This window comes from Echeneis naucrates, chromosome 21 (assembly GCF_900963305.1).
Source record: "Echeneis naucrates chromosome 21, fEcheNa1.1, whole genome shotgun sequence".
Lineage (NCBI taxonomy): Eukaryota > Metazoa > Chordata > Actinopteri > Carangiformes > Echeneidae > Echeneis > Echeneis naucrates.
Window position 1 is genome coordinate 667,874 of NC_042531.1, and position 22,934 is coordinate 690,807.

The 22,934-nt window shown below is 40.2% G+C and overlaps 6 protein-coding genes across 6 annotated transcripts; 5 read left to right on the plus strand and 1 right to left on the minus strand.

Moving 5' to 3' along the window:
* Window positions 1-2,299: 2,299 nt before the first annotated feature.
* On the minus strand, window positions 2,300-3,253 carry LOC115062065 (olfactory receptor 13C2-like). The gene has a single exon (XM_029530684.1). It carries the CDS (start codon window positions 3,251-3,253, stop codon window positions 2,300-2,302), a length of 954 nt encoding a protein of 317 aa, XP_029386544.1.
* A 2,413-nt stretch (window positions 3,254-5,666) lies between these two features.
* LOC115062066 (olfactory receptor 11A1-like) lies at window positions 5,667-6,593 on the plus strand. Its single transcript, XM_029530685.1, has one exon. The coding sequence runs from the start codon at window positions 5,667-5,669 to the stop codon at window positions 6,591-6,593; it is 927 nt and encodes a 308-aa protein (XP_029386545.1).
* Window positions 6,594-11,709: 5,116 nt separating this feature from the next.
* On the plus strand, window positions 11,710-12,666 carry LOC115062067 (olfactory receptor 2A12-like). The gene has a single exon (XM_029530686.1). The coding sequence runs from the start codon at window positions 11,710-11,712 to the stop codon at window positions 12,664-12,666; it is 957 nt and encodes a 318-aa protein (XP_029386546.1).
* A 1,491-nt stretch (window positions 12,667-14,157) lies between these two features.
* Window positions 14,158-15,084, plus strand: LOC115062068 (olfactory receptor 2A12-like). The gene has a single exon (XM_029530687.1). It carries the CDS (start codon window positions 14,158-14,160, stop codon window positions 15,082-15,084), a length of 927 nt encoding a protein of 308 aa, XP_029386547.1.
* Window positions 15,085-17,468: 2,384 nt separating this feature from the next.
* On the plus strand, window positions 17,469-18,389 carry LOC115062069 (olfactory receptor 6N2-like). Its single transcript, XM_029530688.1, has one exon. It carries the CDS (start codon window positions 17,469-17,471, stop codon window positions 18,387-18,389), a length of 921 nt encoding a protein of 306 aa, XP_029386548.1.
* A 1,399-nt stretch (window positions 18,390-19,788) lies between these two features.
* Window positions 19,789-20,706, plus strand: LOC115062070 (olfactory receptor 2T27-like). The gene has a single exon (XM_029530689.1). It carries the CDS (start codon window positions 19,789-19,791, stop codon window positions 20,704-20,706), a length of 918 nt encoding a protein of 305 aa, XP_029386549.1.
* Window positions 20,707-22,934: the final 2,228 nt, after the last annotated feature.

A 22,934-nucleotide genomic window follows, 5' to 3' on the forward strand; every position in this document is an offset into this window, starting at 1 on the left:
CTCGTCCTGACTTAGTTGTCAGTTCGGTAGGTGGTGCTGTGCCAGATAACAGCCGCCGTCCGTTTACAGAGAACGAACTTCAGCCGGAGATAAAACGGACATTTAGATTTCATCCTGGCCGGACGGACACCTGGATCCGGTGGAGGCTCAGTGAGGCGGGAGAACAGCAGCGGCAAGAAGAGCTTGCCGCCATCTTAGCTTTTTGAATTAGTCCTGATGCTGGTGCCGGACCGACGAACCTCCAGAATGAAGAAACCGGAATATACACCTCAGGACCCTGAGTTGGACCGTCAGAAACGGATTATAAACATCAGGACTCAGAACCAGGAACCGGCCCAGGGACCGGAGCAGAACCCGGGACAGGACCAGGAGACTCTTTAAGGAAGATCGAGGTGTGTGTCTGTGTGTCAGTACCTGTCATGGTTCTGACTGTTTTACACTTTGTGTGTTTAATCCTAATCTGTGTTGTTTCGGATGAATTAGCTGTCTCTTGTAGACCAGCGGTCCCGAACCACTGGGCTCATTGGGTGATTTGGTTCTCATGTGACCGGTACCGGTCCGTGGGTCATTTGGTTCCGGGCCGCAAAAGACTGATGAAAAAATAATAATTTTATTGATTATCAGAGTCTGAATGATGTTTTTTTAATGACCAGTTATTTCCGTCCACTCCTCTGGACACAGGGCAAAACGGTCATCACCTGGTGCAGTCCATGAAAAATGAAGCCCACAAGTTAGCAAAATGAGAAAAAGAGATTAGAGTTGAGATTTATCCCTCCAGGTGATTCTCCCCACTGAGCCCTCTGCATCATGAGGCCACAGGCCTCTCCTGTTTATTCACTGTACTCATTCCTCTAACATTATTATTTACAAAACCTTGTATGTGCACCTGGTTGGTGCCAATCAGCAAATCAGTAAGTGAAATATGAATGTGCAGATTTTGCACTCTTAATGTTCCTCATTGAAAATAGGCCGAATCTATCGGTACATATTAAACCTGTGATCAATAATGTAACCCCTGTCAGTATGTATCTGTACTGAATGAACATGCAGATTACAATTAAAATGTAACTAAGAAGAATAATTTCAAGATGTTGGTTAATCTGACTTTAACTAGATATTGACCCAAAAACCCATGTTGTTATTTGATGGAAGAACTTAGAATCACTTTAAAAAGACTGGCACAAGAAGATGAAACAGAAATATCACAGGACATGAAAGTGTGAACGTACTGCAAATACCACTACACGTCTCAACCAACCAGATCGACACAAAGATAGTAGAAATGCTTCATTTTTCACTGATGAATGAAAAGGATCAGAGCTCAGTACAGTGCTCAGTGTATCGTGATACGTACTGAAAGGCCATCATGTGACCCACAGATCGGGGTGTGTGCTTGTGGTTCTCTACTCAGAATTCAGGTTTTCTTTGTCACCCATCTGTGACTTTATCCATCCATCATCTGTCCTGTTCATCCATGCAAGGATGATGGTGAGGCCCTTTCACTCTTTGAGTGTAGACACACAACTTGGATCTTGGCGTCTTTGAACTGTGGGAGGCAGCTGGACTACCTGGAAGGTTCAAACCTTTGAACCCATCCTGTTTGTTTGTTCTAGTTATTCTAGACATGTGGCTGCAGGAATACTTATAGGAGGAAACTAAAATTGATGTAATTAGAGTTTAACAAAGTTACAGTAGAAAGGCAAACCAAAGATGAGCTGTCCTTTTACTTGTTCCACTTGAAACTCATGGTTGTTGCTGTAACTATGACGAACCCCTGGGGCCTTTCTCTGGAGTTTCCATGTTCTCCCTGGGCCTGATTCCCTGTGGATCGTAATGTCGGAAGGTTCAGACAACAAACATTTGAAGTTGTTCCGTTCTGATACTGAAAAGATTCAGGAGAGTGATCCAGAGTAACTGTACATATGCAATGAATGCTTTATTCATGAAATGATCCAATCGGCAACAGCAGCAGTGAAGTGGTTGTTGGTATCACACAGGCTGATTTCAGTGTTTCACTCAGAACAATCAGTTCAGATTAATCTTTCGTTGATCTATAGATTGTGAATGCTCCATCCAACTACACAGTATCTTAAAAAAAAAAAAAAATCTCTAAAGAGTCAGCATGTGCAGCGATCGAGGAGCAAAAGGCTTCAAATGTTGGTAGTTATTTTAGCTAATAATGAGTACGAACCTCATCAATACAGGCAAAGGCAATGACAGTAAATTCATAACAGTAAAGTAAAATACTTTAAATATGCAACAATATGTACATTAAATACAGATGAGTGATTCACATGGATCATTTCAGAAGAACTGAGTTAATGCAGCCGATGATTTTGGCTGGACTGAACAGCCTTTTGAGGTGTTTGGAGATTTCTTTCATTTTGAGTCCGTATATCAGTGGATTAAACAGAGGATGATACAGAACTATTTGTACAGTCATTATTAAACGTGCAATTTTTGGAAAGTTGGATTCTACTCGAGCTATTGTGATGTCGTACACACTTAAACAGGAAAAACTGACTAAAACCAACAGGTGAGGTAAACAGGTCTCTGCAGCCTTTTTCCTGACTTCTTTACAACTTCTATAAGAAATGATCAGAATCTTTGTATACGTGAAAACAATAAAAAGAGACGGAAATATTGCAAGATCTAACATCGCAATAACACCGAACACAGTGATTAAACTCGATCTTACACATAAAACTTTATAAATGGAATTGTTGCAAAATATTCCTTTTAAAGTTAAGTTGCACAGTTTAGCCTCAGCAATCGCTATTGATGGAACTGCAATATGACAGGCAGGTACAAGCCAAGCTAATACCAGGAAAACAACAACAGTGTCTTTTCTCATGATGGTCGGATACTGCAGAGGTTTACAGATCGACACATATCTGTCAAAGGCCATGGCCGACAACAGGAAGAACTCTGTACTGCCTAAAAAGTAAAATATAAAAAACTGAAAGACACAGGCTGAATAAGAAATGACCTGTTTCTCTGATATAAAGTCGATCAGAAGTTTGGGGTAAACAGCAGAGCTATAAAGAACACAGTTCAACAGCAGAGCTGCAATGAAAATGTACATGGGCTCATGGAGGTTTCTGTGAGTTATGATGAGATAAACAATAGTTAAGTTTGTGCAGATTATTAAAATATAAACGATAAACATGATCGAGAAATAAACATATCTGTATTTCTTAACCTCCACATACCCACCAAGAGTTAAGTATGTAACATTGAACTCATCATCCATGAATTATTTGGAAAATGAAATGTTAAGAATTAAAACAGGAAGGTAAAGGTAAATAACCAAGCACATTAATAACAAGAATTCAAGAAATAAGTCAAACGATTCTCGCCACACCGACATATAACCTTCACTGTGTGATGTTCCTCAGTCACAGACACCAAACCAAACCCAGAGAGAACAGTCAGAGTCTGTCGGTACTTTATCTGATCTGGTTCAGCCTCTAAGGATCTTCTCAGACTCTCCATCAACAGGGGTTTGATGGTGAGATCAGCAGTGTAAACTGCTTTTATTACATTGTGCCTCACTTTTCTTTTTTGGAAACTTGTTGTGAAGTTCCTCAGAAACTTAAGCTAGTACCAGCTACAACCAAGCTGACAAGAAAAGCATAGTTGAACATTTGGAGTCAATTTGAAGAAATAGCTTCATGGTGTAAAATCTTTATCACTGTGAGACATATTTAGAGTTGGATTAACATTTGTACAGAAAGGCAGCCCAAAAACATAAACTCTCTGGCCCTCCGTCCCTGGCTGCCTGTGGCCCTTTAGCCCTCGGGCCCTGGATGCCTGTGGCCCTTTAGCCCTCGGGCCCTGGATGCCTGTGGCCCTTTAGCCCTCGGGCCCTGGCTGCTTGTGGCCCTTTAGCCCTCGGGCCCTGGATGCCTGTGGCCCTTTAGCCCTCGGGCCCTGGATGCCTGTGGCCCTTTAGCCCTCGGGCCCTGGCTGCCTGTGGCCCTTTAGCCCTCTGGCCCTGGCTGCTTGTGGCCCTTTAGCCCTCGGGCCCTGGCTGCCTGTGGCCCTTTAGCCCTCGGGCCCTGGATGCCTGTGGCCCTTTAGCCCTCGGGCCCTGGATGCCTGTGGCCCTTTAGCCCTCGGGCCCTGGCTGCCTGTGGCCCTTTAGCCCTCTGGCCCTGGCTGCGTGTGGCCCTTTAGCCCTCGGGCCCTGGATGCCTGTGGCCCTTTAGCCCTCGGGCCCTGGATGCCTGTGGCCCTTTAGCCCTCGGGCCCTGGATGCCTGTGGCCCTTTAGCCCTCGGGCCCTGGATGCCTGTGGCCCTTTAGCTCTCGGGCCCTGGGAACATGTAAACATTCTTTGTCAACAGGCTCTCAATTTAAACGAGCTGCAACGGCCGACATAACCGCTGATATGAATGAATGATATTCATTCTTCAGCTTCTACCTCTTATCGATTTCTGAGTTGTTGGAGCCGATCCCAGCTCCAAAATGGTCGGTGCTGTTGCCCCACAAAAATAAGGTTGTGGGGCAACAGAAGTGACCACTATGCCACCGTGCTGCCCGATATGAATATCATTAAGAAGACTATAAAGTGTGTATGAAGTGAAACAAGCTTCCTGTAAACCTGAATGAGATGAACACTAAAAGACAACAGGAAACTAGTCATTGCATTTCTGTAACATACTTTAGTAAAAGAAGCAGAACCAGGCCTCGAGGCCGCAGATGAGAAATGGTGTAGAAAGGTTTTTGAAGTGAGGTTACTTTGAAATAATCCGGACACATGGAAGGACTGAAGCTTCAGCAGGAGGTGAGCTTGGTAAGAGTGAAACACTACATCTATTCCAGTGTTGCAGGGAGTTCAGGTAAAATGGCCCACCTTCAGTGGAGGTAAGGTGGAGAGTCAAAGGTGTTACAGAGGAAAGACTCAGGAGAAATGAGTCTGAAGATTTTCTTTGGGTTCACTCAGTGAACGGACCCCCCATTGGGACGGCCTTGTTGGCAGACAACCTTTTCTGGAGGAACACAGTGTCCAGGGTGGAAGTCAGCAAGACCTGGAAGTATCTGTGAAGTATTCCAGGCTTTGATTTGATTGGGGTGACCCTTGGTGGAGGCCGATGAGTCGCAGAGTGAGGTTGACGTATTCTGGATGTTTTATACTTCCATGCTGGGAAGTGATCTGCATATTCAGATGCATCTGGAGGGAGTTTATGGACATTATTTTAAATATTGTTCATCAAGGTTTGAACAGGTCATGTTTGTAAAAGAGAATAAGTTCTCAGACAATTTACCTGGTAAAGTAAAAGAAAAAAAGATATGTGGTTCTTTCTTCATAAGACAAAGAGACATAAAAGCTTTGTTAAAAACTGTAATGTTGTCCTGAGGACTGTTGTGATGTCACACTGGGCTGTGACTGGAGGCCTCCAGGGTTTGATGAAGGTCTTTACATGTTACAATCTATTCCAAAGGAAAGTTTAATGAGATCCATGGAGGCTGAAGCAATATTATAAAACTTTCCACAGACTTTATCAGTTGACTTTCTGACTGTTGAGATGAACCATCATCAGGTTCAGTATCAGTGAATGAATGACACTCTCAGGCTGATTTTTGGAATATTGGGAAAGTCAGAGTCCTTTTTACTTTTCACTCATGTTTATTGTTTTACTTGGCATCGATTAGACTCGATTAATGGATGATGAATATAATGTGACATATATAACTCTTACTGGACATGTGGATGTTCATAAACACAGATATCTTTATTTCTTTATCTTGTTTACAGTTTATATTCTAATAATCTGCTGTAATTTCACCATTGTGGTTCTTATTTGGATCCACAGAAACCTCCATGAGCCCATGTATGTTTTCATTGCAGCTTTGTTGATCAACTCTGTTCTGTTCAGCTCTAATATCTACCCAAAGTTGTTAATAGACTTTTTATCAGAGAAACAGGTCATTTCTTATTCAGCCTGTCTCCTTCAGTTTCATGTATTCTACTCTTTAGCTGGTTCAGAGTTCTTGCTGTTGTCGGCCATGGCCTACGACAGGTATGTGTCCATCAGTAAACCTCTGCAGTATCCGACCATCATGAGGAAAACTACTGTGATTGTCTTTCTGATTTTATCTTGGCTCATACCTGCCTGTCATATTACAGTTCTTGCTGTAATCAGTTTGAATATGAAACTTTGTCATTTCATGTTAAATGGAATTTTTTGCAATAACTCTCTTTATACTCTTCACTGTGTAATTTCAAGGTCACGGTCTATATTTGGTATTGTTGCCATTATTTTGATTGGCCTTCTTCCTCTGCTTTTCATTCTGTTCACATACACCAGGATTCTGGTCATCTCCTACAGAAGCTGTAAAGCTGTCAAGAAAAAAGCAGCTCAGACGTGTTTACCTCACCTGCTGGTTTTAATCAGCTTCTCCTGTTTATGTGCGTATGATATTATTATAGTTAGAGTCGGCTCAGAGTTTCCTCAAACTGCTCGTTTCATCATGACTTTACAGGCGATTCTGTACCATCCTCTGTTTAATCCAATTATTTATGGACTGAAAATGAAGGAAATCTCTAAACACCTGAAGAGGCTGCTCTGTCAAACCAAAAGGACGTGATGTATTAAAATGATTAAAATGATGTTAGCCATTTCTTCTGTTGTGGTGATAGGGGGGGGGTAAGTGGGTTTACATTCTGTAGTCATCTTAATTCATCCACAAATATTGTAGTTTCTAATTTCTTTATGAGGTTTGTGGTTTGATCCCCATCTCTTCCAGTACAGTATACCAATTATTCTGAACCTGACTGATACCAAACTGGTGATTCGATGTGTGAAGTGGTCGATAAGACTAGAAAGGTTTGATGTAAATAGTTTCATTGGTTCCATCATGATCTAGTTCTCAAACCAATTGTTTCCACAAAGGGCAACACAAAGGACAACAAACACGGAAATTGATGGGGTAAGAAATAAACCAATATCAACAGCTTCAGGTGTGATCCTGTGAACCCGCTCGCAGCAGCTCAGTCAACAGACACACCTGTTCTACAGGTAGAGCAGTCTCAGCCCTGCACTCAATAACACGTTCCTCTCACTGACTTTTTCATATGTATGTAAAAACAACAATATGTGCTTACTATAATGATGGACAGTGACTAAAATGTATGATCTGTGAAAAGCACATAGATTAAATGTTTAACGTATCTACAACTGCTTACAGCCACAAATTACGCCCATTATAAATTTGACATGCGCAGTTCACCCTTCCATCCCACTGCCGAGGACATTGGGAGGCGGGGCTTATTCCTGCCGCCATCATTATTCTGTAAATGACAGTGAGGCCTTGTGTTTGTTCTAAACATAGACACAGAAAGGCCCCAGGCCGGGAATCGAACCCACGATTAAAATAATAATATGCCAATTGGTTGTGTGGCCATTCATAACGAGGTGACACACTTCAGTACTCAAGTTTAACAGCTAGGCTACATTTTTCAAAGCAGCCAGAGGCTTGCCTTAATTAGCCAACATTACACAAAGCTAATGCTAACTTGCGTGTGTGGTGCAAGACAACTGAGTTGTTGTTGTTGTTGTTGTTAGCCTAAGACAAATTATCCATCATTCACTTTCTGCTCTCACCTCGTCCTGACTTAGTTGTCAGTTCGGTAGGTGGTGCTGTGCCAGATAACAGCCGCCGTCCGTTTACAGAGAACGAACTTCAGCCTGAGGTTGAGGACGGACATTTAGCCTGCTGCCGTTAGCCGGAGATAAAACGGACATTTAGCCCAGGGATCCACAGATCAGGGTGTGTGCTTGTGGTTCTCTACTCAGAATTCAGGTTTTCTTTGTCACCCATCTGTGACTTTATCCATCCATCATCTGTCCTGTTCATCCATGCAAGGATGATGGTGAGGCCCTTTCACTCTTTGAGTGTAGACACACAACTTGGATCTTGGCGTCTTTGAACTGTGGGAGGCAGCTGGACTACCTGGAAGGTTCAAACCTTTGAACCCATCCTGTTTGTTTGTTCTAGTTATTCTAGACATGTGGCTGCAGGAATACTTATAGGAGGAAACTAAAATTGATGTAATTAGAGTTTAACAAAGTTACAGTAGAAAGGCAAACCAAAGATGAGCTGTCCATTTACTTGTTCCACTTGAAACTCATGGTTGTTGCTGTAACTATGACGAACCCCTGGGGCCTTTCTCTGGAGTTTCCATGTTCTCCCTGGGCCTGATTCCCTGTGGATCGTAATGTCGGAAGGTTCAGACAACAAACATTTGAAGTTGTTCCGTTCTGATACTGAAAAGATTCAGGAGAGTGATCCAGAGTAACTGTACATATGCAATGAATGCTTTATTCATGAAATGATCCAATCGGCAACAGCAGCAGTGAAGTGGTTGTTGGTATCACACAGGCTGATTTCAGTGTTTCACTCAGAACAATCAGTTCAGATTAATCTTTCGTTGATCTATAGATTGTGAATGCTCCATCCAACTACACAGTATCTTAAAAAAAAAAAAAAATCTCTAAAGAGTCAGCATGTGCAGCGATCGAGGAGCAAAAGGCTTCAAATGTTGGTAGTTATTTTAGCTAATAATGAGTACGAACCTCATCAATACAGGCAAAGGCAATGACAGTAAATTCATAACAGTAAAGTAAAATACTTTAAATATGCAACAATATGTACATTAAATACAGATGAGTGATTCACATGGATCATTTCAGAAGAACTGAGTTAATGCAGCCGATGATTTTGGCTGGACTGAACAGCCTTTTGAGGTGTTTGGAGATTTCTTTCATTTTGAGTCCGTATATCAGTGGATTAAACAGAGGATGATACAGAACTATTTGTACAGTCATTATTAAACGTGCAATTTTTGGAAAGTTGGATTCTACTCGAGCTATTGTGACGTCGTACACACTTAAACAGGAACAACTGACTAAAACCAACAGGTGAGGTAAACAGGTCTCTGCAGCCTTTTTCCTGACTTCTTTACAACTTCTATAAGAAATGATCAGAATCTTTGTATACGTGAAAACAATAAAAAGAGACGGAAATATTACAAGATCTAACATCGCAAGAACACCGAACACAGTGATTAAACTCGATCTTACACATGGAACTTTGTAAAGGGAATTGTTGCAAAATATTCCTTTTAAAGTTAAGTTGCACAGTTTAGCCTCAGCAATCGCTATTGAGGGAACTGCAATATGACAGGCAGGTACAAGCCAAGCTAATACCAGGAAAACAACAACAGTGTCTTTTCTCATGATGGTCGGATACTGCAGAGGTTTACAGATCGACACATATCTGTCAAAGGCCATGGCCGACAACAGGAAGAACTCTGTACTGCCTAAAAAGTAAAATATAAAAAACTGAAAGACACAGGCTGAATAAGAAATGACCTGTTTCTCTGATATAAAGTCGATCAGAAGTTTGGGGTAAACAGCAGAGCTATAAAGAACACAGTTCAACAGCAGAGCTGCAATGAAAATGTACATGGGCTCATGGAGGTTTCTGTGAGTTATGATGAGATAAACAATAGTTAAGTTTGTGCAGATTATTAAAATATAAACGATAAACATGATCGAGAAATAAACATATCTGTATTTCTTAACCTCCACATACCCACCAAGAGTTAAGTATGTAACATTGAACTCATCATCCATGAATTATTTGGAAAATGAAATGTTAAGAATTAAAACAGGAAGGTAAAGGTAAATAACCAAGCACATTAATAACAAGAATTCAAGAAATAAGTCAAACGATTCTCGCCACACCGACATATAACCTTCACTGTGTGATGTTCCTCAGTCACAGACACCAAACCAAACCCAGAGAGAACAGTCAGAGTCTGTCGGTACTTTATCTGATCTGGTTCAGCCTCTAAGGATCTTCTCAGACTCTCCATCAACAGGGGTTTGATGGTGAGATCAGCAGTGTAAACTGCTTTTATTACATTGTGCCTCACTTTTCTTTTTTGGAAACTTGTTGTGAAGTTCCTCAGAAACTTAAGCTAGTACCAGCTACAACCAAGCTGACAAGAAAAGCTCTCGGACCCTTAAGTCAACGGTGTTGCTGGGCTTTGACTCAGGCCTTAGACCTAGATGGGAAAGTGAGACACGTGTCTCAATTCCCAATCCGTGTGTGTCTCTCTCTCAATCAACCCAACCAGTCGTGGCAGATTGTGCCATAGACTGTCTCCTGTAACTGATCCTCTCTGACATATTGAGATTTCACTGAAACATGAAATGACACAGTTTCATATTCAAACTGATTACAGCAAGAACTGTAATATGACAGGCAGGTATGAGCCAAGATAAAATCAGAAAGACAATCACAGTAGTTTTCCTCATGATGGTCGGATACTGCAGAGGTTTACAGATGGACACATACCTGTCGTAGGCCATGGCCGACAACAGCAAGAACTCTGAACCAGCTAAAGAGTAGATAGCATGAAACTGAAGGAGACAGGCTGAATAAGAAATGACCTGTTTCTCTGATAAAAAGTCTATTAACAACTTTGGGTAGATATTAGAGCTGAACAGAACAGAGTTGATCAACAAAGCTGCAATGAAAACATACATGGGCTCATGGAGGTTTCTGTGGATCCAAATAAGAACCGCAATGGTGAAATTACAGCAGATTATTAGAATATAAACTGTAAACAAGATAAAGAAATAAAGATATCTGTGTTTATGAACATCCACATGTCCAGTAAGAGTTATATATGTCACATTATATTCATCATCCATTAATCGAGTCTAATCGATGCCAAGTAAAACAATAAACATGAGTGAAAAGTAAAAAGGACTCTGACTTTCCCAATATTCCAAAAATCAGCCTGAGAGTGTCATTCATTCACTGATACTGAACCTGATGATGGTTCATCTCAACAGTCAGAAAGTCAACTGATAAAGTCTGTGGAAAGTTTTATAATATTGCTTCAGCCTCCATGGATCTCATTAAACTTTCCTCTGGAATAGATTGTAACATGTAAAGACCTTCATCAAACCCTGGAGGCCTCCAGTCACAGCCCAGTCTGACCTCTGTAACTCTGACATACAACACTACATTGTCTCCTTTCTTATGGAAACAGATAACTCTCAATATCAATGGCCCCATTGATAGAGCCATTTCAGATTAATCACATCAATATTATCAGTGACTTAAGATGGTGGACGAAGAATTTTGGCAATGTCTTCACTCATTAACAAACCATGATCTCTCTGTGTTCTGACGGCTTTCTATCAGAACCAGCACGAACATCTTCAGCTCAAACTGATGGCGAATTCAGATGAGTATTCAGATGAATTAATTTTACTTATTCCATATTCCTTTATGTTCCAGTTTCCACAGAAATCAGCAGCATGACGTCATTGAACATGGCCTGTGGATTCAGGACTCCAGAGTTTGCGTCACTCTTAGAGAACAGTTTAATGAGATCCATGGAGGGTGACGCTGTCTTATAAAGCCATTTCACAAGCTCAAAGTGCGCTCTTTGAGTCAAACTCAGGTCACTGAATGAATCCAGGTGTAATCCAGTACCTTCAGACTGAGACGTCTTCACTCAGGTTTTGGATTGTGTCTTATATTATCTGCCTGTCAGCTGTTCTGACTTGCAGAAATGAGCATTGATTCAGTAGACTAAAGGTTATCCCAAGATATTTTTGTACCCTCCTGTTTTGGTATCTACCGTTTTTAAAAGACAGTTTTTAATTTGGAGCTTTTTTTAATGGAAGACATATTGAATGTCACTTATATAACTCTGGGTGGACATGTAGAAGTTCATAAATACAGATACCTTTATTTTATTACCTTTCTTGTATCGTATATTCTGATAATCTGCGGTAATTCTATCATTGTGTATCTGATCTGGGTTCACCCAAACCTCCATGAGCCCATGTACATTTTCATTGCAGCTTTGTTGATTAACTCTGTTCTTTACAGCACGAATATCTACCCAAAGCTTCTGATTGACTTTTTATCTGAAAGGCAGGTCATTTCTTACTCAGCCTGCCTGGTTCAGTATTTCATGTATTATGCTTTAGGCGGTTCGGAGTTCTTCCTGTTGTCGGCCATGGCCTACGACAGATATGTGTCCATCTGTAAACCTCTGCAGTATCCGACCATCATGAGGAAAACCACCATCACAGTCCTGCTAGCTTTAGCTTGGCTTTTCCCAGCTTGTCAGCTCCTGGCTTCAGCTACAATGAGCGCCAATCAGAAGCTCTGTAACTTCACTTTGAGAGTAATTTTTTGCAATAACTCAATTTACAAACTTCACTGTACAAGTTCCAGAGTGATATCTATATATGGAGTGTTCATTTTGCTAAATGTTGCCCTTTTTCCAATGCTCTTTGTCATTTATACATACACAAAAATCTTTATTCTGACCTACAGAAGCTGTGGAGAAGTGAGGAAAAAAGCTGCAGAGACCTGTTTACCTCACCTGCTGGTTTTAGTCAACTTCTCCTTACTGTGTACGTACGATGTGATTATAGTCAGACTGGAATCTGATATTCCAAAACTGGCTCGTTTATTAATGACTTTACAAATATCTTTATATAATCCTCTGTTTAATCCAGTAATTTATGGATTAAAGATGACGGAAATATCCAAACACCTGAAGCGTTTCTTATCTGTAAAGATTCCAGTGTTTCTGCCCCGTCAATCAGATGTTTCACCCTGAATGTTTCATTTTGATTTCATTCTCTGCATAAATACAAAACCCCATTACTGATAAACATTGCTCTGATTGTATGTGGGTGGATTAATTATGTTTTATAAGAATTACAACCGTGAGATGAGGTTACTCTTTACACTGGCATATTTGTTTATTATAAGAAGTTTCACGTGTCCACACAGTCATTTAATCCACAACAAAAGATATATATGAATAGCTCTGTGAAAAAAAAAATAAAAGGAACATTATAAAGACTTCCACTTTGTTTAGTTTCTGTGAGACTTAATTATTCATACATTTATTGTTGATTTCAGAGCCACTAACCAAACTGGGCTCCTCCAGTGATTTTACTGTAAAACTCATCTTGAACATAAATCCATGTGCTCAGCCTCCTGGCCCCTCCCTTTTAACAAATGAATAACTTCAGTGATGAGGCCTCAACGGCTCAGGAAGAGAATCCATCAGATAGAAAAACAGAAAAACATCAAACCAGGAAAAGATAAACGCAAAAGGAAACGCTTGACTTTAAGGATAAAGACCAAGAGCACAGGCACTAAAGCTACTGACAGATAATCAAACTGAAACCAAACGCTCAAAGTTGGGAAATGTAGAAAAGAACAATCATCAGCAGAGTCCACTGGGAGGGAGCTGGGGGATGTGACAGGACTGGACGTCTGGAATGAACTCAGGGTCTTGGGGAAGCCTTCACCTCCTCTTTGACTCCCTCAGTACAAGTGACTGTGACAGCAGAAGTCAGCTGAGTCCTTCACTGTGGTCCAGAACTCATCCATATTTGCCCAGACCAGGTCCAAATGTGGTCTGAAGGATCGGATGAATGAGAGTCTGGGCATGGAGAGCTGAGACCGGTCCAAGAAGAAGGTTAGGTTTATAGTTGGGGGCCTATTACAGATGATCAGAGGGAGCCAAAACAGGAACTTGTTCATCACTGAAGTTCATCAATGAAAGGGAGATATACGGAAACTGACATTTTTTTAAACCAGATGATTTCACTGAAAGCTCCAGTCTGATACAAAATCTCAAGATGGAGAGAATCTGTCCTCCACTGGGTCAACAGTGTTCTGGACCTCTAAGAAAGAAAGGCCCATAAAGTCCAGAGAGATGTTCTACCAGGACTGATGAGGAACAGAGAACACATTATTCTGCTCCAGGCAGTGACACTATTTGACAGATAGAAACCTTTTCTTTTCTCCAAAATAAAATAATACTGCTGAGATGAAGCTATGTGGAAACAGTGAAATGGGTCAGAGTGGTGGATTCAGACCTCCAGAGTTTGATCGAGTTGTTTACATATTAGTTTGTTTGTTGTGGAAAGTTTAATGAGATCCATGGAGGGTGACGCATCTGATAAAAGCATTTCACAGCCGGTTCTGTTGTGAAGTGAATGCAGAGACATGGTCATGTAATTCTGTGTTTTACTTTCTGTTTGTTCTTGTTATCTGAATTTCAACAGTCAATATTTTACATATTTTATTAGAAATGGAAGACATATTGAATGTCACTTATATAACTCTGGGTGGACATGTAGAAGTTCATAAATACAGATATCTTTATTTTATTACCTTTCTTGTATCGTATATTCTGATAATCTGCGGTAATTCTATCATTGTGTATCTGATCTGGGTTCACCCAAACCTCCATGAGCCCATGTACATTTTCATTGCAGCTTTGTTGATTAACTCTGTTCTTTACAGCACGAATATCTACCCAAAGCTTCTGATTGACTTTTTATCTGAAAGGCAGGTCATTTCTTACTCAGCCTGCCTGGTTCAGTATTTCATGTATTATGCTTTAGGCGGTTCAGAGTTCTTGCTGTTGTCGGCCATGGCCTACGACAGATATGTGTCCATCTGTAAACCTCTGCAGTATCCGACCATCATGAGGAAAACCACCATCACAGTCCTGCTAGCTTTAGCTTGGCTTTTCCCAGCTTGTCAGCTCCTGGCTTCAGCTACAATGAGCGCCAATCAGAAGCTCTGTAACTTCACTTTGAGAGTAATTTTTTGCAATAACTCAATTTACAAACTTCACTGTACAAGTTCCAGAGTGATATCTATATATGGAGTGTTCATTTTGCTAAATGTTGCCCTTTTTCCAATGCTCTTTGTCATTTATACATACACAAAAATCTTTATTCTGACCTACAGAAGCTGTGGAGAAGTGAGGAAAAAAGCTGCAGAGACCTGTTTACCTCACCTGCTGGTTTTAGTCAACTTCTCCTTACTGTGTACGTACGATGTGATTATAGTCAGACTGGAATCTGATATTCCAAAACTGGCTCGTTTATTAATGACTTTACAAATATCTTTATATAATCCTCTGTTTAATCCAGTAATTTATGGATTAAAGATGACGGAAATATCCAAACACCTGAAGCGTTTCTTACGTCTGCAAAAAATTACGTAATCTTATGATAATTTTGATAATAATAATATTTTCTTCTTTATTAGCAATCCAGGCATGTAATATCTTGGCTCTGATCTCTGGAAAGCATTTAATTTTATGATTTTTGGTTTTATACTTGAGACGTAAAAATAGTTTTCTGTCCTGTGACAGTCCTGTCACAAGCTTCATGCTGAATGTGTCATGCAGCTTTCAGTTCACTGCCAATACAGAACCTCGTTAATAATTTTAATGTTGATGTCAATATTTCGGGATGAATTAATAAAGTGTATTGTTGGTACAACAGTGAGGTCAGATCCCATGTCTCCTGTTCGGCCTCTTTACATCGTCTGTTTTTGATGGGTCGAATTTCTGGAGTTTAAGAATTAAGGCTGGGTTCAGGGTCAGGGTTCATGTTGGTGCTCATTTCACTTTATTCACATACTGTAATTTCCGGATTATAAGGCGCTACTTTTTTCACACACTTTGAAGCCTGCGGCTTGAACAACGATGCAGCTAATTTATGGATTTTTTTGGGAAACGAGCTTCATGTCGCCAATACATTTAACGTCACATCAGACCATTGAAATTACCCAACAGGCCACAGTGGACCAATGAAATTGTTTGAATTAAATTAAATGGACCCACACTAAATTCTTCAGATCAGTCATTTATTTTGCGTTTCATGCACACACCCTTATCATAGAAAACACACAAAGCAATGCTTTCAATTTAAAGCCAAACGATCTCGCAAAAAAGGAAAATTTCTGTGTGTAACATAATTCCTGCCCTATGCCATTTCCTCCCATATTTCCGACACCTGCGGCTTATAAACAAGTGCGGCCTAGAAATGAACAAAACTGTTTTCCTCTTTAATGGTGCGCTCTATAGTCCGCAAATTATGGTATTTTATTAATATACTCTTCTCCCTGTTTGTAATTTTTTAAAGACCTTGTTTTTCTGGGTCACTTTATGACTAATGTTAATATGGGCAACCATTTACATATGATTAGAGTCTTTTTGAATGTCTTTTCCGAAATGGGTTATTATGTACAACATGTACAACATGCAGAACTGACTCTCACAGGGAGAAGGTTTATTTGGGTTTGATTCCCGGACGTTCGATGTCAGTGGTGACATGACATGAATATGTGTCATAAATAATAGATGGACCATTGATGGTAAATCGATGGTCCATCCTTCCTGGTCAGCCTCTTCTTCACCACAGCAGTCTGCTATAATGTGCGCTTTACTGCTGACGCTACACAAATCTGTCAGTTGCCCTCACTGTGAAAGAAAACCCAAAAGTTCCAGGAACTCCCTTACAAAAACTCGTAATAACAGACCGCCTCCTCAAGAACCCCCCAGGAAGAATGCAGTAAGCTCCTTTCTGAAAGTACACGAAGACCAGCTGGTTAAACTCCTGTCAACCCCCCAGTCCTCTCAGATGTGGTCCACAGTTTTGGGGCTGGGATAGAAGCGTTGCTTGTCCCAGATCTGATATTTGACCCTGAGTCCGGCCTCGTTTCCAAAACCTAGGAGTTAATCCATCCATCTTCATCCGCTTATCCGGGTTCAGGTCGCAGGACTTCTTGTTGTGGGGCAATAGCACTAACCGAGTTAACTTTCCCAGGAGTTTTATTAATGTGGCATCTCCGTAAAATATGAGCCATCCTTCCAGTGTGTGACATGAAAGATGCTCGTCAGCCATGACAGTTTCCAAACAGCAGCTAATCGTGTCATAACATGCACTGCAGCTGCCAACGGAGCATCCAAACTGAACACAGTGGGAATGATCTGGAGGGCCTGCTGCTCACCTGGTGGAGCTCTGACTGTGGTTTCTGGAGCCCACTGGACCAGCCAAGCCACTCAGATCCCACTGACCTCACTCAGAGGAGATGGAGGTTCGGCCTCCATACAGCTTCCATTCTCACCCAAACATGTAATCAGTAATCAGCCGAGAGGCCGACAGGGAGTAGGGTTAGTTTGAACCACCTTGACAGGTGCCTTACCCACTTGACTGCTCACACTGCTAGAATAGATTAATTTCTATTTTATTTCTTATTTGTTTATTTTTAATGCAGACAGAAGAATAAAAGAGGTCACAAGTTTGACAGGAGGTCAGATGGCTCCTGCAGGTCCAGGCAGGTTGTTTACATGTTAGTAGGTTGTTAGTGGAAAGTTTAATGAGATCCATGGAGGGTGATGCATCTGATAAAACCACAAACAGCTGATGACTTCCTGAGGTGAAGATATTAGCCTTCTGTCCTGAATGTTCAGGGTCAAATTCATTTGAAGAAGAACCTGATACAGAGACAAGTTAAAGAATCGACAGCGTGAGATCTTGTTTATCTGTTTATTCCTGTATTTGTATCTGTGGAATCAAGATTTAACATTTCACCTTATTAATGGATGAAGAATCAAATGAAACATATATTACTTTTGATGGGCATGTAGAGATTCATAAATACCGACGACTTTATTTTATGATAGTTTTTATATTTTATATTCTGATAATCTGTTCTAATTCCATCATCGTGTGTCTGATCCGTATCCACAGAAACCTCCATGAGCCCATGTATGTTTTCATTGCAGCTTTGTTGATCAACACTCTTCTTCTCAGCTCTGTTATCTACCCAAAACTTCTGATTGACTTTTTATCAGAGAAACAGGTCATTTCTTTCTCAGCCTGCCTTCTGCAGTATTTTCTTTATTATACTTTAATCGGTTCAGAGTTCTTGCTGTTGTCGGCCATGGCCTACGACAGATATGTGTCCATCTGTAAACCTCTGCAGTATCCGACCATCATGAAGAAAACCACCATCACAGTCTTTCTGGCCTTTTCTTGGCTTTTCCCAGGTTGTCAACTTGCTGGATTAGCAACAATGAGCGCCAATCAGAAGCTCTGTGACTTCACCTTGAAAATAATTTATTGTAATAACTCATTTTACAAACTTTTTTGCGTCAGTTCAAGAGCGATATCTATATATGGAGTGGTAACTTTCCTAAACCTGGGTGGTTTGCCTGCTCTCTTCATACTTTTTACTTACACCAGGATACTGATCATATGTTATCAGAGCTGTGGAGAGGTCAGGAAAAAGGCAGCACAGACCTGTTTACCTCACCTGCTGGTTCTCATCAACTACTTCTTCTTGATTTCATTTGATGTTATTACAGTCAGACTGGAGTCAGATTTTCCTAAAAACATTCGTCTAATAATGACCTTACAGCTGGTTTTATATAATCCACTTTTTAATCCCATCATATATGGACTAAAAATGAAAGAAATCTCTAAACACCTGAAGCGTTTGTTCTGTTCTCACTCATAACTAAAATCTGTCAGTTTTATCACATGTACTATCACATTTATCTGCTTTTTATTAAATTGCTGTTGTGTTTTAGTTTTTCTCTCCTTTAATTTAATTTACAAAACGTGACTTTTTAACATGTAAAATTCAGACAAACATTTCTCTATTAAACAGATTCATAGATTGAGATAATTATCTTCAATATATATCTTCAATATAACATTCTTCCTCTACAGCCCCATGTTCTATATGACTTGTATAACATTTCTAATGTCAATGTATATATGAATATACAATTATAGATTTTCTTTCCCTCAACGTGTCCAAGATAGAAACATGGGCATCAAATTCCTAGTATGTTTACACATACCTGGTAATAAAATCTGATTCTAAATGAGCTGATTAGTTTCATCTGTATTACTGAATAAATTTGCTTGCTGATGATAAACATTTTAAATATTGGACATGGTAATAAAATATATATGAAGAAGTTCTAATGATGAACATGAATCTTCAGTATCAATCTGAACAATCTGAACCTCAAACAAACAGATGCAGATACTTAAAGACACATTTCGTAGCTTAGTAAGAACTAACGGACCAAAAGCAGAAATCTTTCATCAGTTTTTTTATTCACCGTTTCCCAGCGGAGAATTACTTCATAGACTCCGTCATGTCGAAGGTTGTGTCTGAAGAGGTCAAAACCTGTAGATGTCCGGGAATTATTTAACTCTACACCTTTGACCTTTGACCTCTTGGCACAAGAGACAAGAAGTTGGGAGAAAACTAGACCAGATGTACTCTCTAAGAGTCCACAGCAAATCAGAATCAGAAACGGTTTTACTGCCAGGTGTGTGTAAACATACCAGGAATTTGACTCTGGAGTTTCATTCTTGGACACATTAAGGTTAAGACAAAAGGAAATACAAATTAAAAAATGGAATATATATGTACATTGAAATTAGAAATATTTGTGGTGAGGTATGGTACAATAGTGCAGGAATGTGCAAAGTGAGACCTTCTCCGGACCTGTACGTTGGGACAAATGAGACACTATGAGGACGAGGCTGACTGGTGCAGGAAACACGGTCAACTTCATTAGTTCAACAGTGAATGTAGTTAAAGTTTGGCCTGTTATCATCAACACATACTGATAGAACAGGTCACATGTTGTTTTGTCTGTAGATGGAGAGTTTAATGAGATCCATGGAGGCTGAATGTGTCTGATAAAACCATCAGACAGACTCAAACTGCACTCCGTTCATTTCCGATTCAGCTAACTAACTACCCCTCTCCCACTGTGAACTAATGAACCCTTCAAGTACAGACAACTTTATTTCCAAACTGAATTAGGTTCAGCTTTAGTTTTAGTTTTATATGACACTATCTGCCTGTTTAAAACTTTAATGTTTCAGTCTCAATGGACAGTGACGGGAATGTTACATATATAACTCTAAATGGGTATGTAGAAGTTGAAAAATACAGATATCTTTATTTTCTAATTGTCTTTTTCATATATATCCTGATCATTTTCTGTAATTCCATCATTGTGTGTCTCATTGTGATTCACCACAACCTCCATGAGCCCATGTATGTTTTCATTGCAGCTTTGTTGATCAACTCTGTTCTGTTCAGCTCTAATATCTACCCAAAGTTGTTAATAGACTTTTTATCAGAGAAACAGGTCATTTCTTATTCAGTGTGTCACTTTCAATATTTCATGTTCTACTCTTTAGGCGGTTCAGAGTTCTTACTGTTGTCGGCCATGGCCTACGACAGGTATGTTTGTATTTGTAAACCTCTACAATATCCGACCATCATGACAAAGACTACCATCAGTGTTGTCCTGGTCTTGGCCTGGATTGTGCCGGCCTGTCAGGTCGCTGGATCAGCTGTTTGGAGCGCCAACAGAGAAGTCTGTCACTTTAGTTTGGAGGGAATTTTTTGCAATAATTCAGTTCAGAAGCTTCACTGTGTGAGCTCCAGGGGATTATCAGTGTTAGGTGTGATCATTTTACTCAATATTTTGTTTTTGCCCATGTTTTACATCGTTTTCACCTACATAAAGATTCTTATGATTTCCTATCGAAGAAGCAGAGAAGTCCGGACCAAAGCTGCTCAGACCTGTTTACCTCACCTGCTGGTCCTCATCAACTTCTCTTTGCTGTGTACGTATGATATCATTATTCTCAGACTGGAATCTGATATCCCAAAGCCTGCTCGTTTGATCATGACTCTACAGGTGGTTCTGTACCATCCTCTGTTTAATCCAATTGTTTATGGACTGAAAATGAAGGAAATCTCTAAACACTTAAAGAAACTGTGCTATCGGTCATGAAAAATGTCATTTGTCAGATCCTTTAAAAGTATTTATCTGTTTTGTCATTAACTTTTCAACTTTTGTTGTTGTTGTCAGTCTTGACTGTGGCATGATGTTTATACAGAGCTCATTCAGGAAATCAAGTTTTTCTTTTTCCATGAAATTTTAATGTCACAACGAGGGCATTCATCATATCAATAATGATCATTTGAATGTTGACACTGAAGTTAAACCTGCACTAATGTTTTGGTTGATATTTAGACGTTCCTGATGTTTTTACTGAACATGAGCTGAAATCAATAAACTGTTGTAGTAGCAGTGATGTTGCTATTCCTTTTTGTTCTATGATCCAGAAACAGAACTGAACCTTCAGGAATGGTTTTCTTTATTTGTGATGGGGTGCTGCTGCAGTCAGGGTCAAAGTTCAGAGTTTCATTAATTAAGTCCAAACTTTGCTCATGAAGAAAACCTTAATTAATTAATTAATTAATTAATAAAAGCAATATCTGACCAGGAGCTTGAACCACAAAGCTGGATTTGGAGTTAGTGTGCTAACTTCAGGTTAAATCTGAGTTTTCGCCAACTGTTTAAACCCCTGAGACCTTCAACTCTGCAGCACTCTGCCTGAAGGTCACAGAGTTCAGAGAAAGTTTCTCTCATTAGTTTGATGCAGTTTCCAATGTGGCCTCCTCTGAGCTCAGGGCTGATGAAAGATCCTGTAATGAGTCTCATTAGTGTCCCTGAGGACGAACCGGATTTTAGCCAGATAATGACCCATCAGCCTTCTGGGACAGAAGAGTGAACCATCCAATGGAGTCAACAACAGCTCATTATCTCCTCCATCCTTTGGAGACCAAAGACTTCATGCAGTAAAATATGATATGATACAACATAATGTAATACAATACAACAAAATATTATAAAATGTGATATCATACAACAACTTAAAATTGAATATGATAAAAAGTGGTATGCCACATTAATGATCAACACTCGGTGCTACATGTCAAAGTCATGTCCACATTAATGGAGGACTGAAGGTTTCCCAGCAGGACATTGTCCAAAGCAACACAGCGTCTCCCCCAGCTGCTCTTCTTCCCATAATGCACCCTGCTACCATAAACCTGATCCTTCAGTCCAGACCACCCCCTCCCATGTCTTTCTGGTCCGGTTGTGATGCTCATGTGTCCCCTGCAGGAGGTCTTGGTGAAGGACTTGGGTCCAGCAAGGACTCCCTGATTGCTGCGCCACATCAAAGTGATCTCTGTGTGTTCTGACGTGTAGAATCAGTGCATGTCCTCAGACTGATCAACTCAACTTAAAAAAATTAAACTCCATCAAACTATTGTTGTATTTACTCAGCTCAGACATTTTATTTACACTGATGATGAATGAGATAATTCGGTAATCATTGTGTTATATTGTGTATTAGTGTTGTTGTTTCAGTGTAGATCTGGAGTCTAATGAGACCCACTGTGGCCAGACCGCCTGACTAAAACCCTCCACTTCCTGTGACTCTGGATGTGCAGGGATCGTACCACCTGTACAAACTGTGGCTGAATTTAATGTCACATTTATAACTGAATGGATACATGGAGGTGTAGAAATACATTCTTTCTTCTACCTCTCATCTGTTTCCAGGTCATGGGGGGTCCTGGAGCCAGTCCCAGCTCACAGGATCCCAGGAAACCCCCACAGGCACAGGGACAACATGGAGACGCCAGGAACTGAACCCACAACCTTTTTGTTATGGAGAAAGAGCGCTAACCACTGCCATTCAATCAGACGGTAGAATATCTTTAATTTGTTTGTCTCAAGATCAGTCCTTTGTGTTTCTGGGTTCATTTTGTTGTAAAGACAATCAGATATTTGGAGCTGAGTTTTCATCATTAATGAGCAGAACTCCTGATCAGATAAAGACAGAAACAACCCAAACACATGAGAGGAACTTTTCTTTGGCTATTCTGCTTTACACAGTTTTTATCAAAAGGGTTGATTAGATTCTGTGTCTGTTCCACAGTTTTGTTCATGTCATCATGGAGAACAGTATTATAATTTCATATTCATTCATTCATCCACTCCTCTGTTGAACCTTCAGGTGGTTTATCTTATTTAATTTATTTGTCACTTCATTAGTGATTCCTGACAGGAGGTCAGAGGTCACAGAGAGGGGACAAAGTTATTACAAAGAAAATCCTGGTTTTGTGTGTGTGTTCATAATTAGGTTCTTCTAGTTGTCTGTGGCT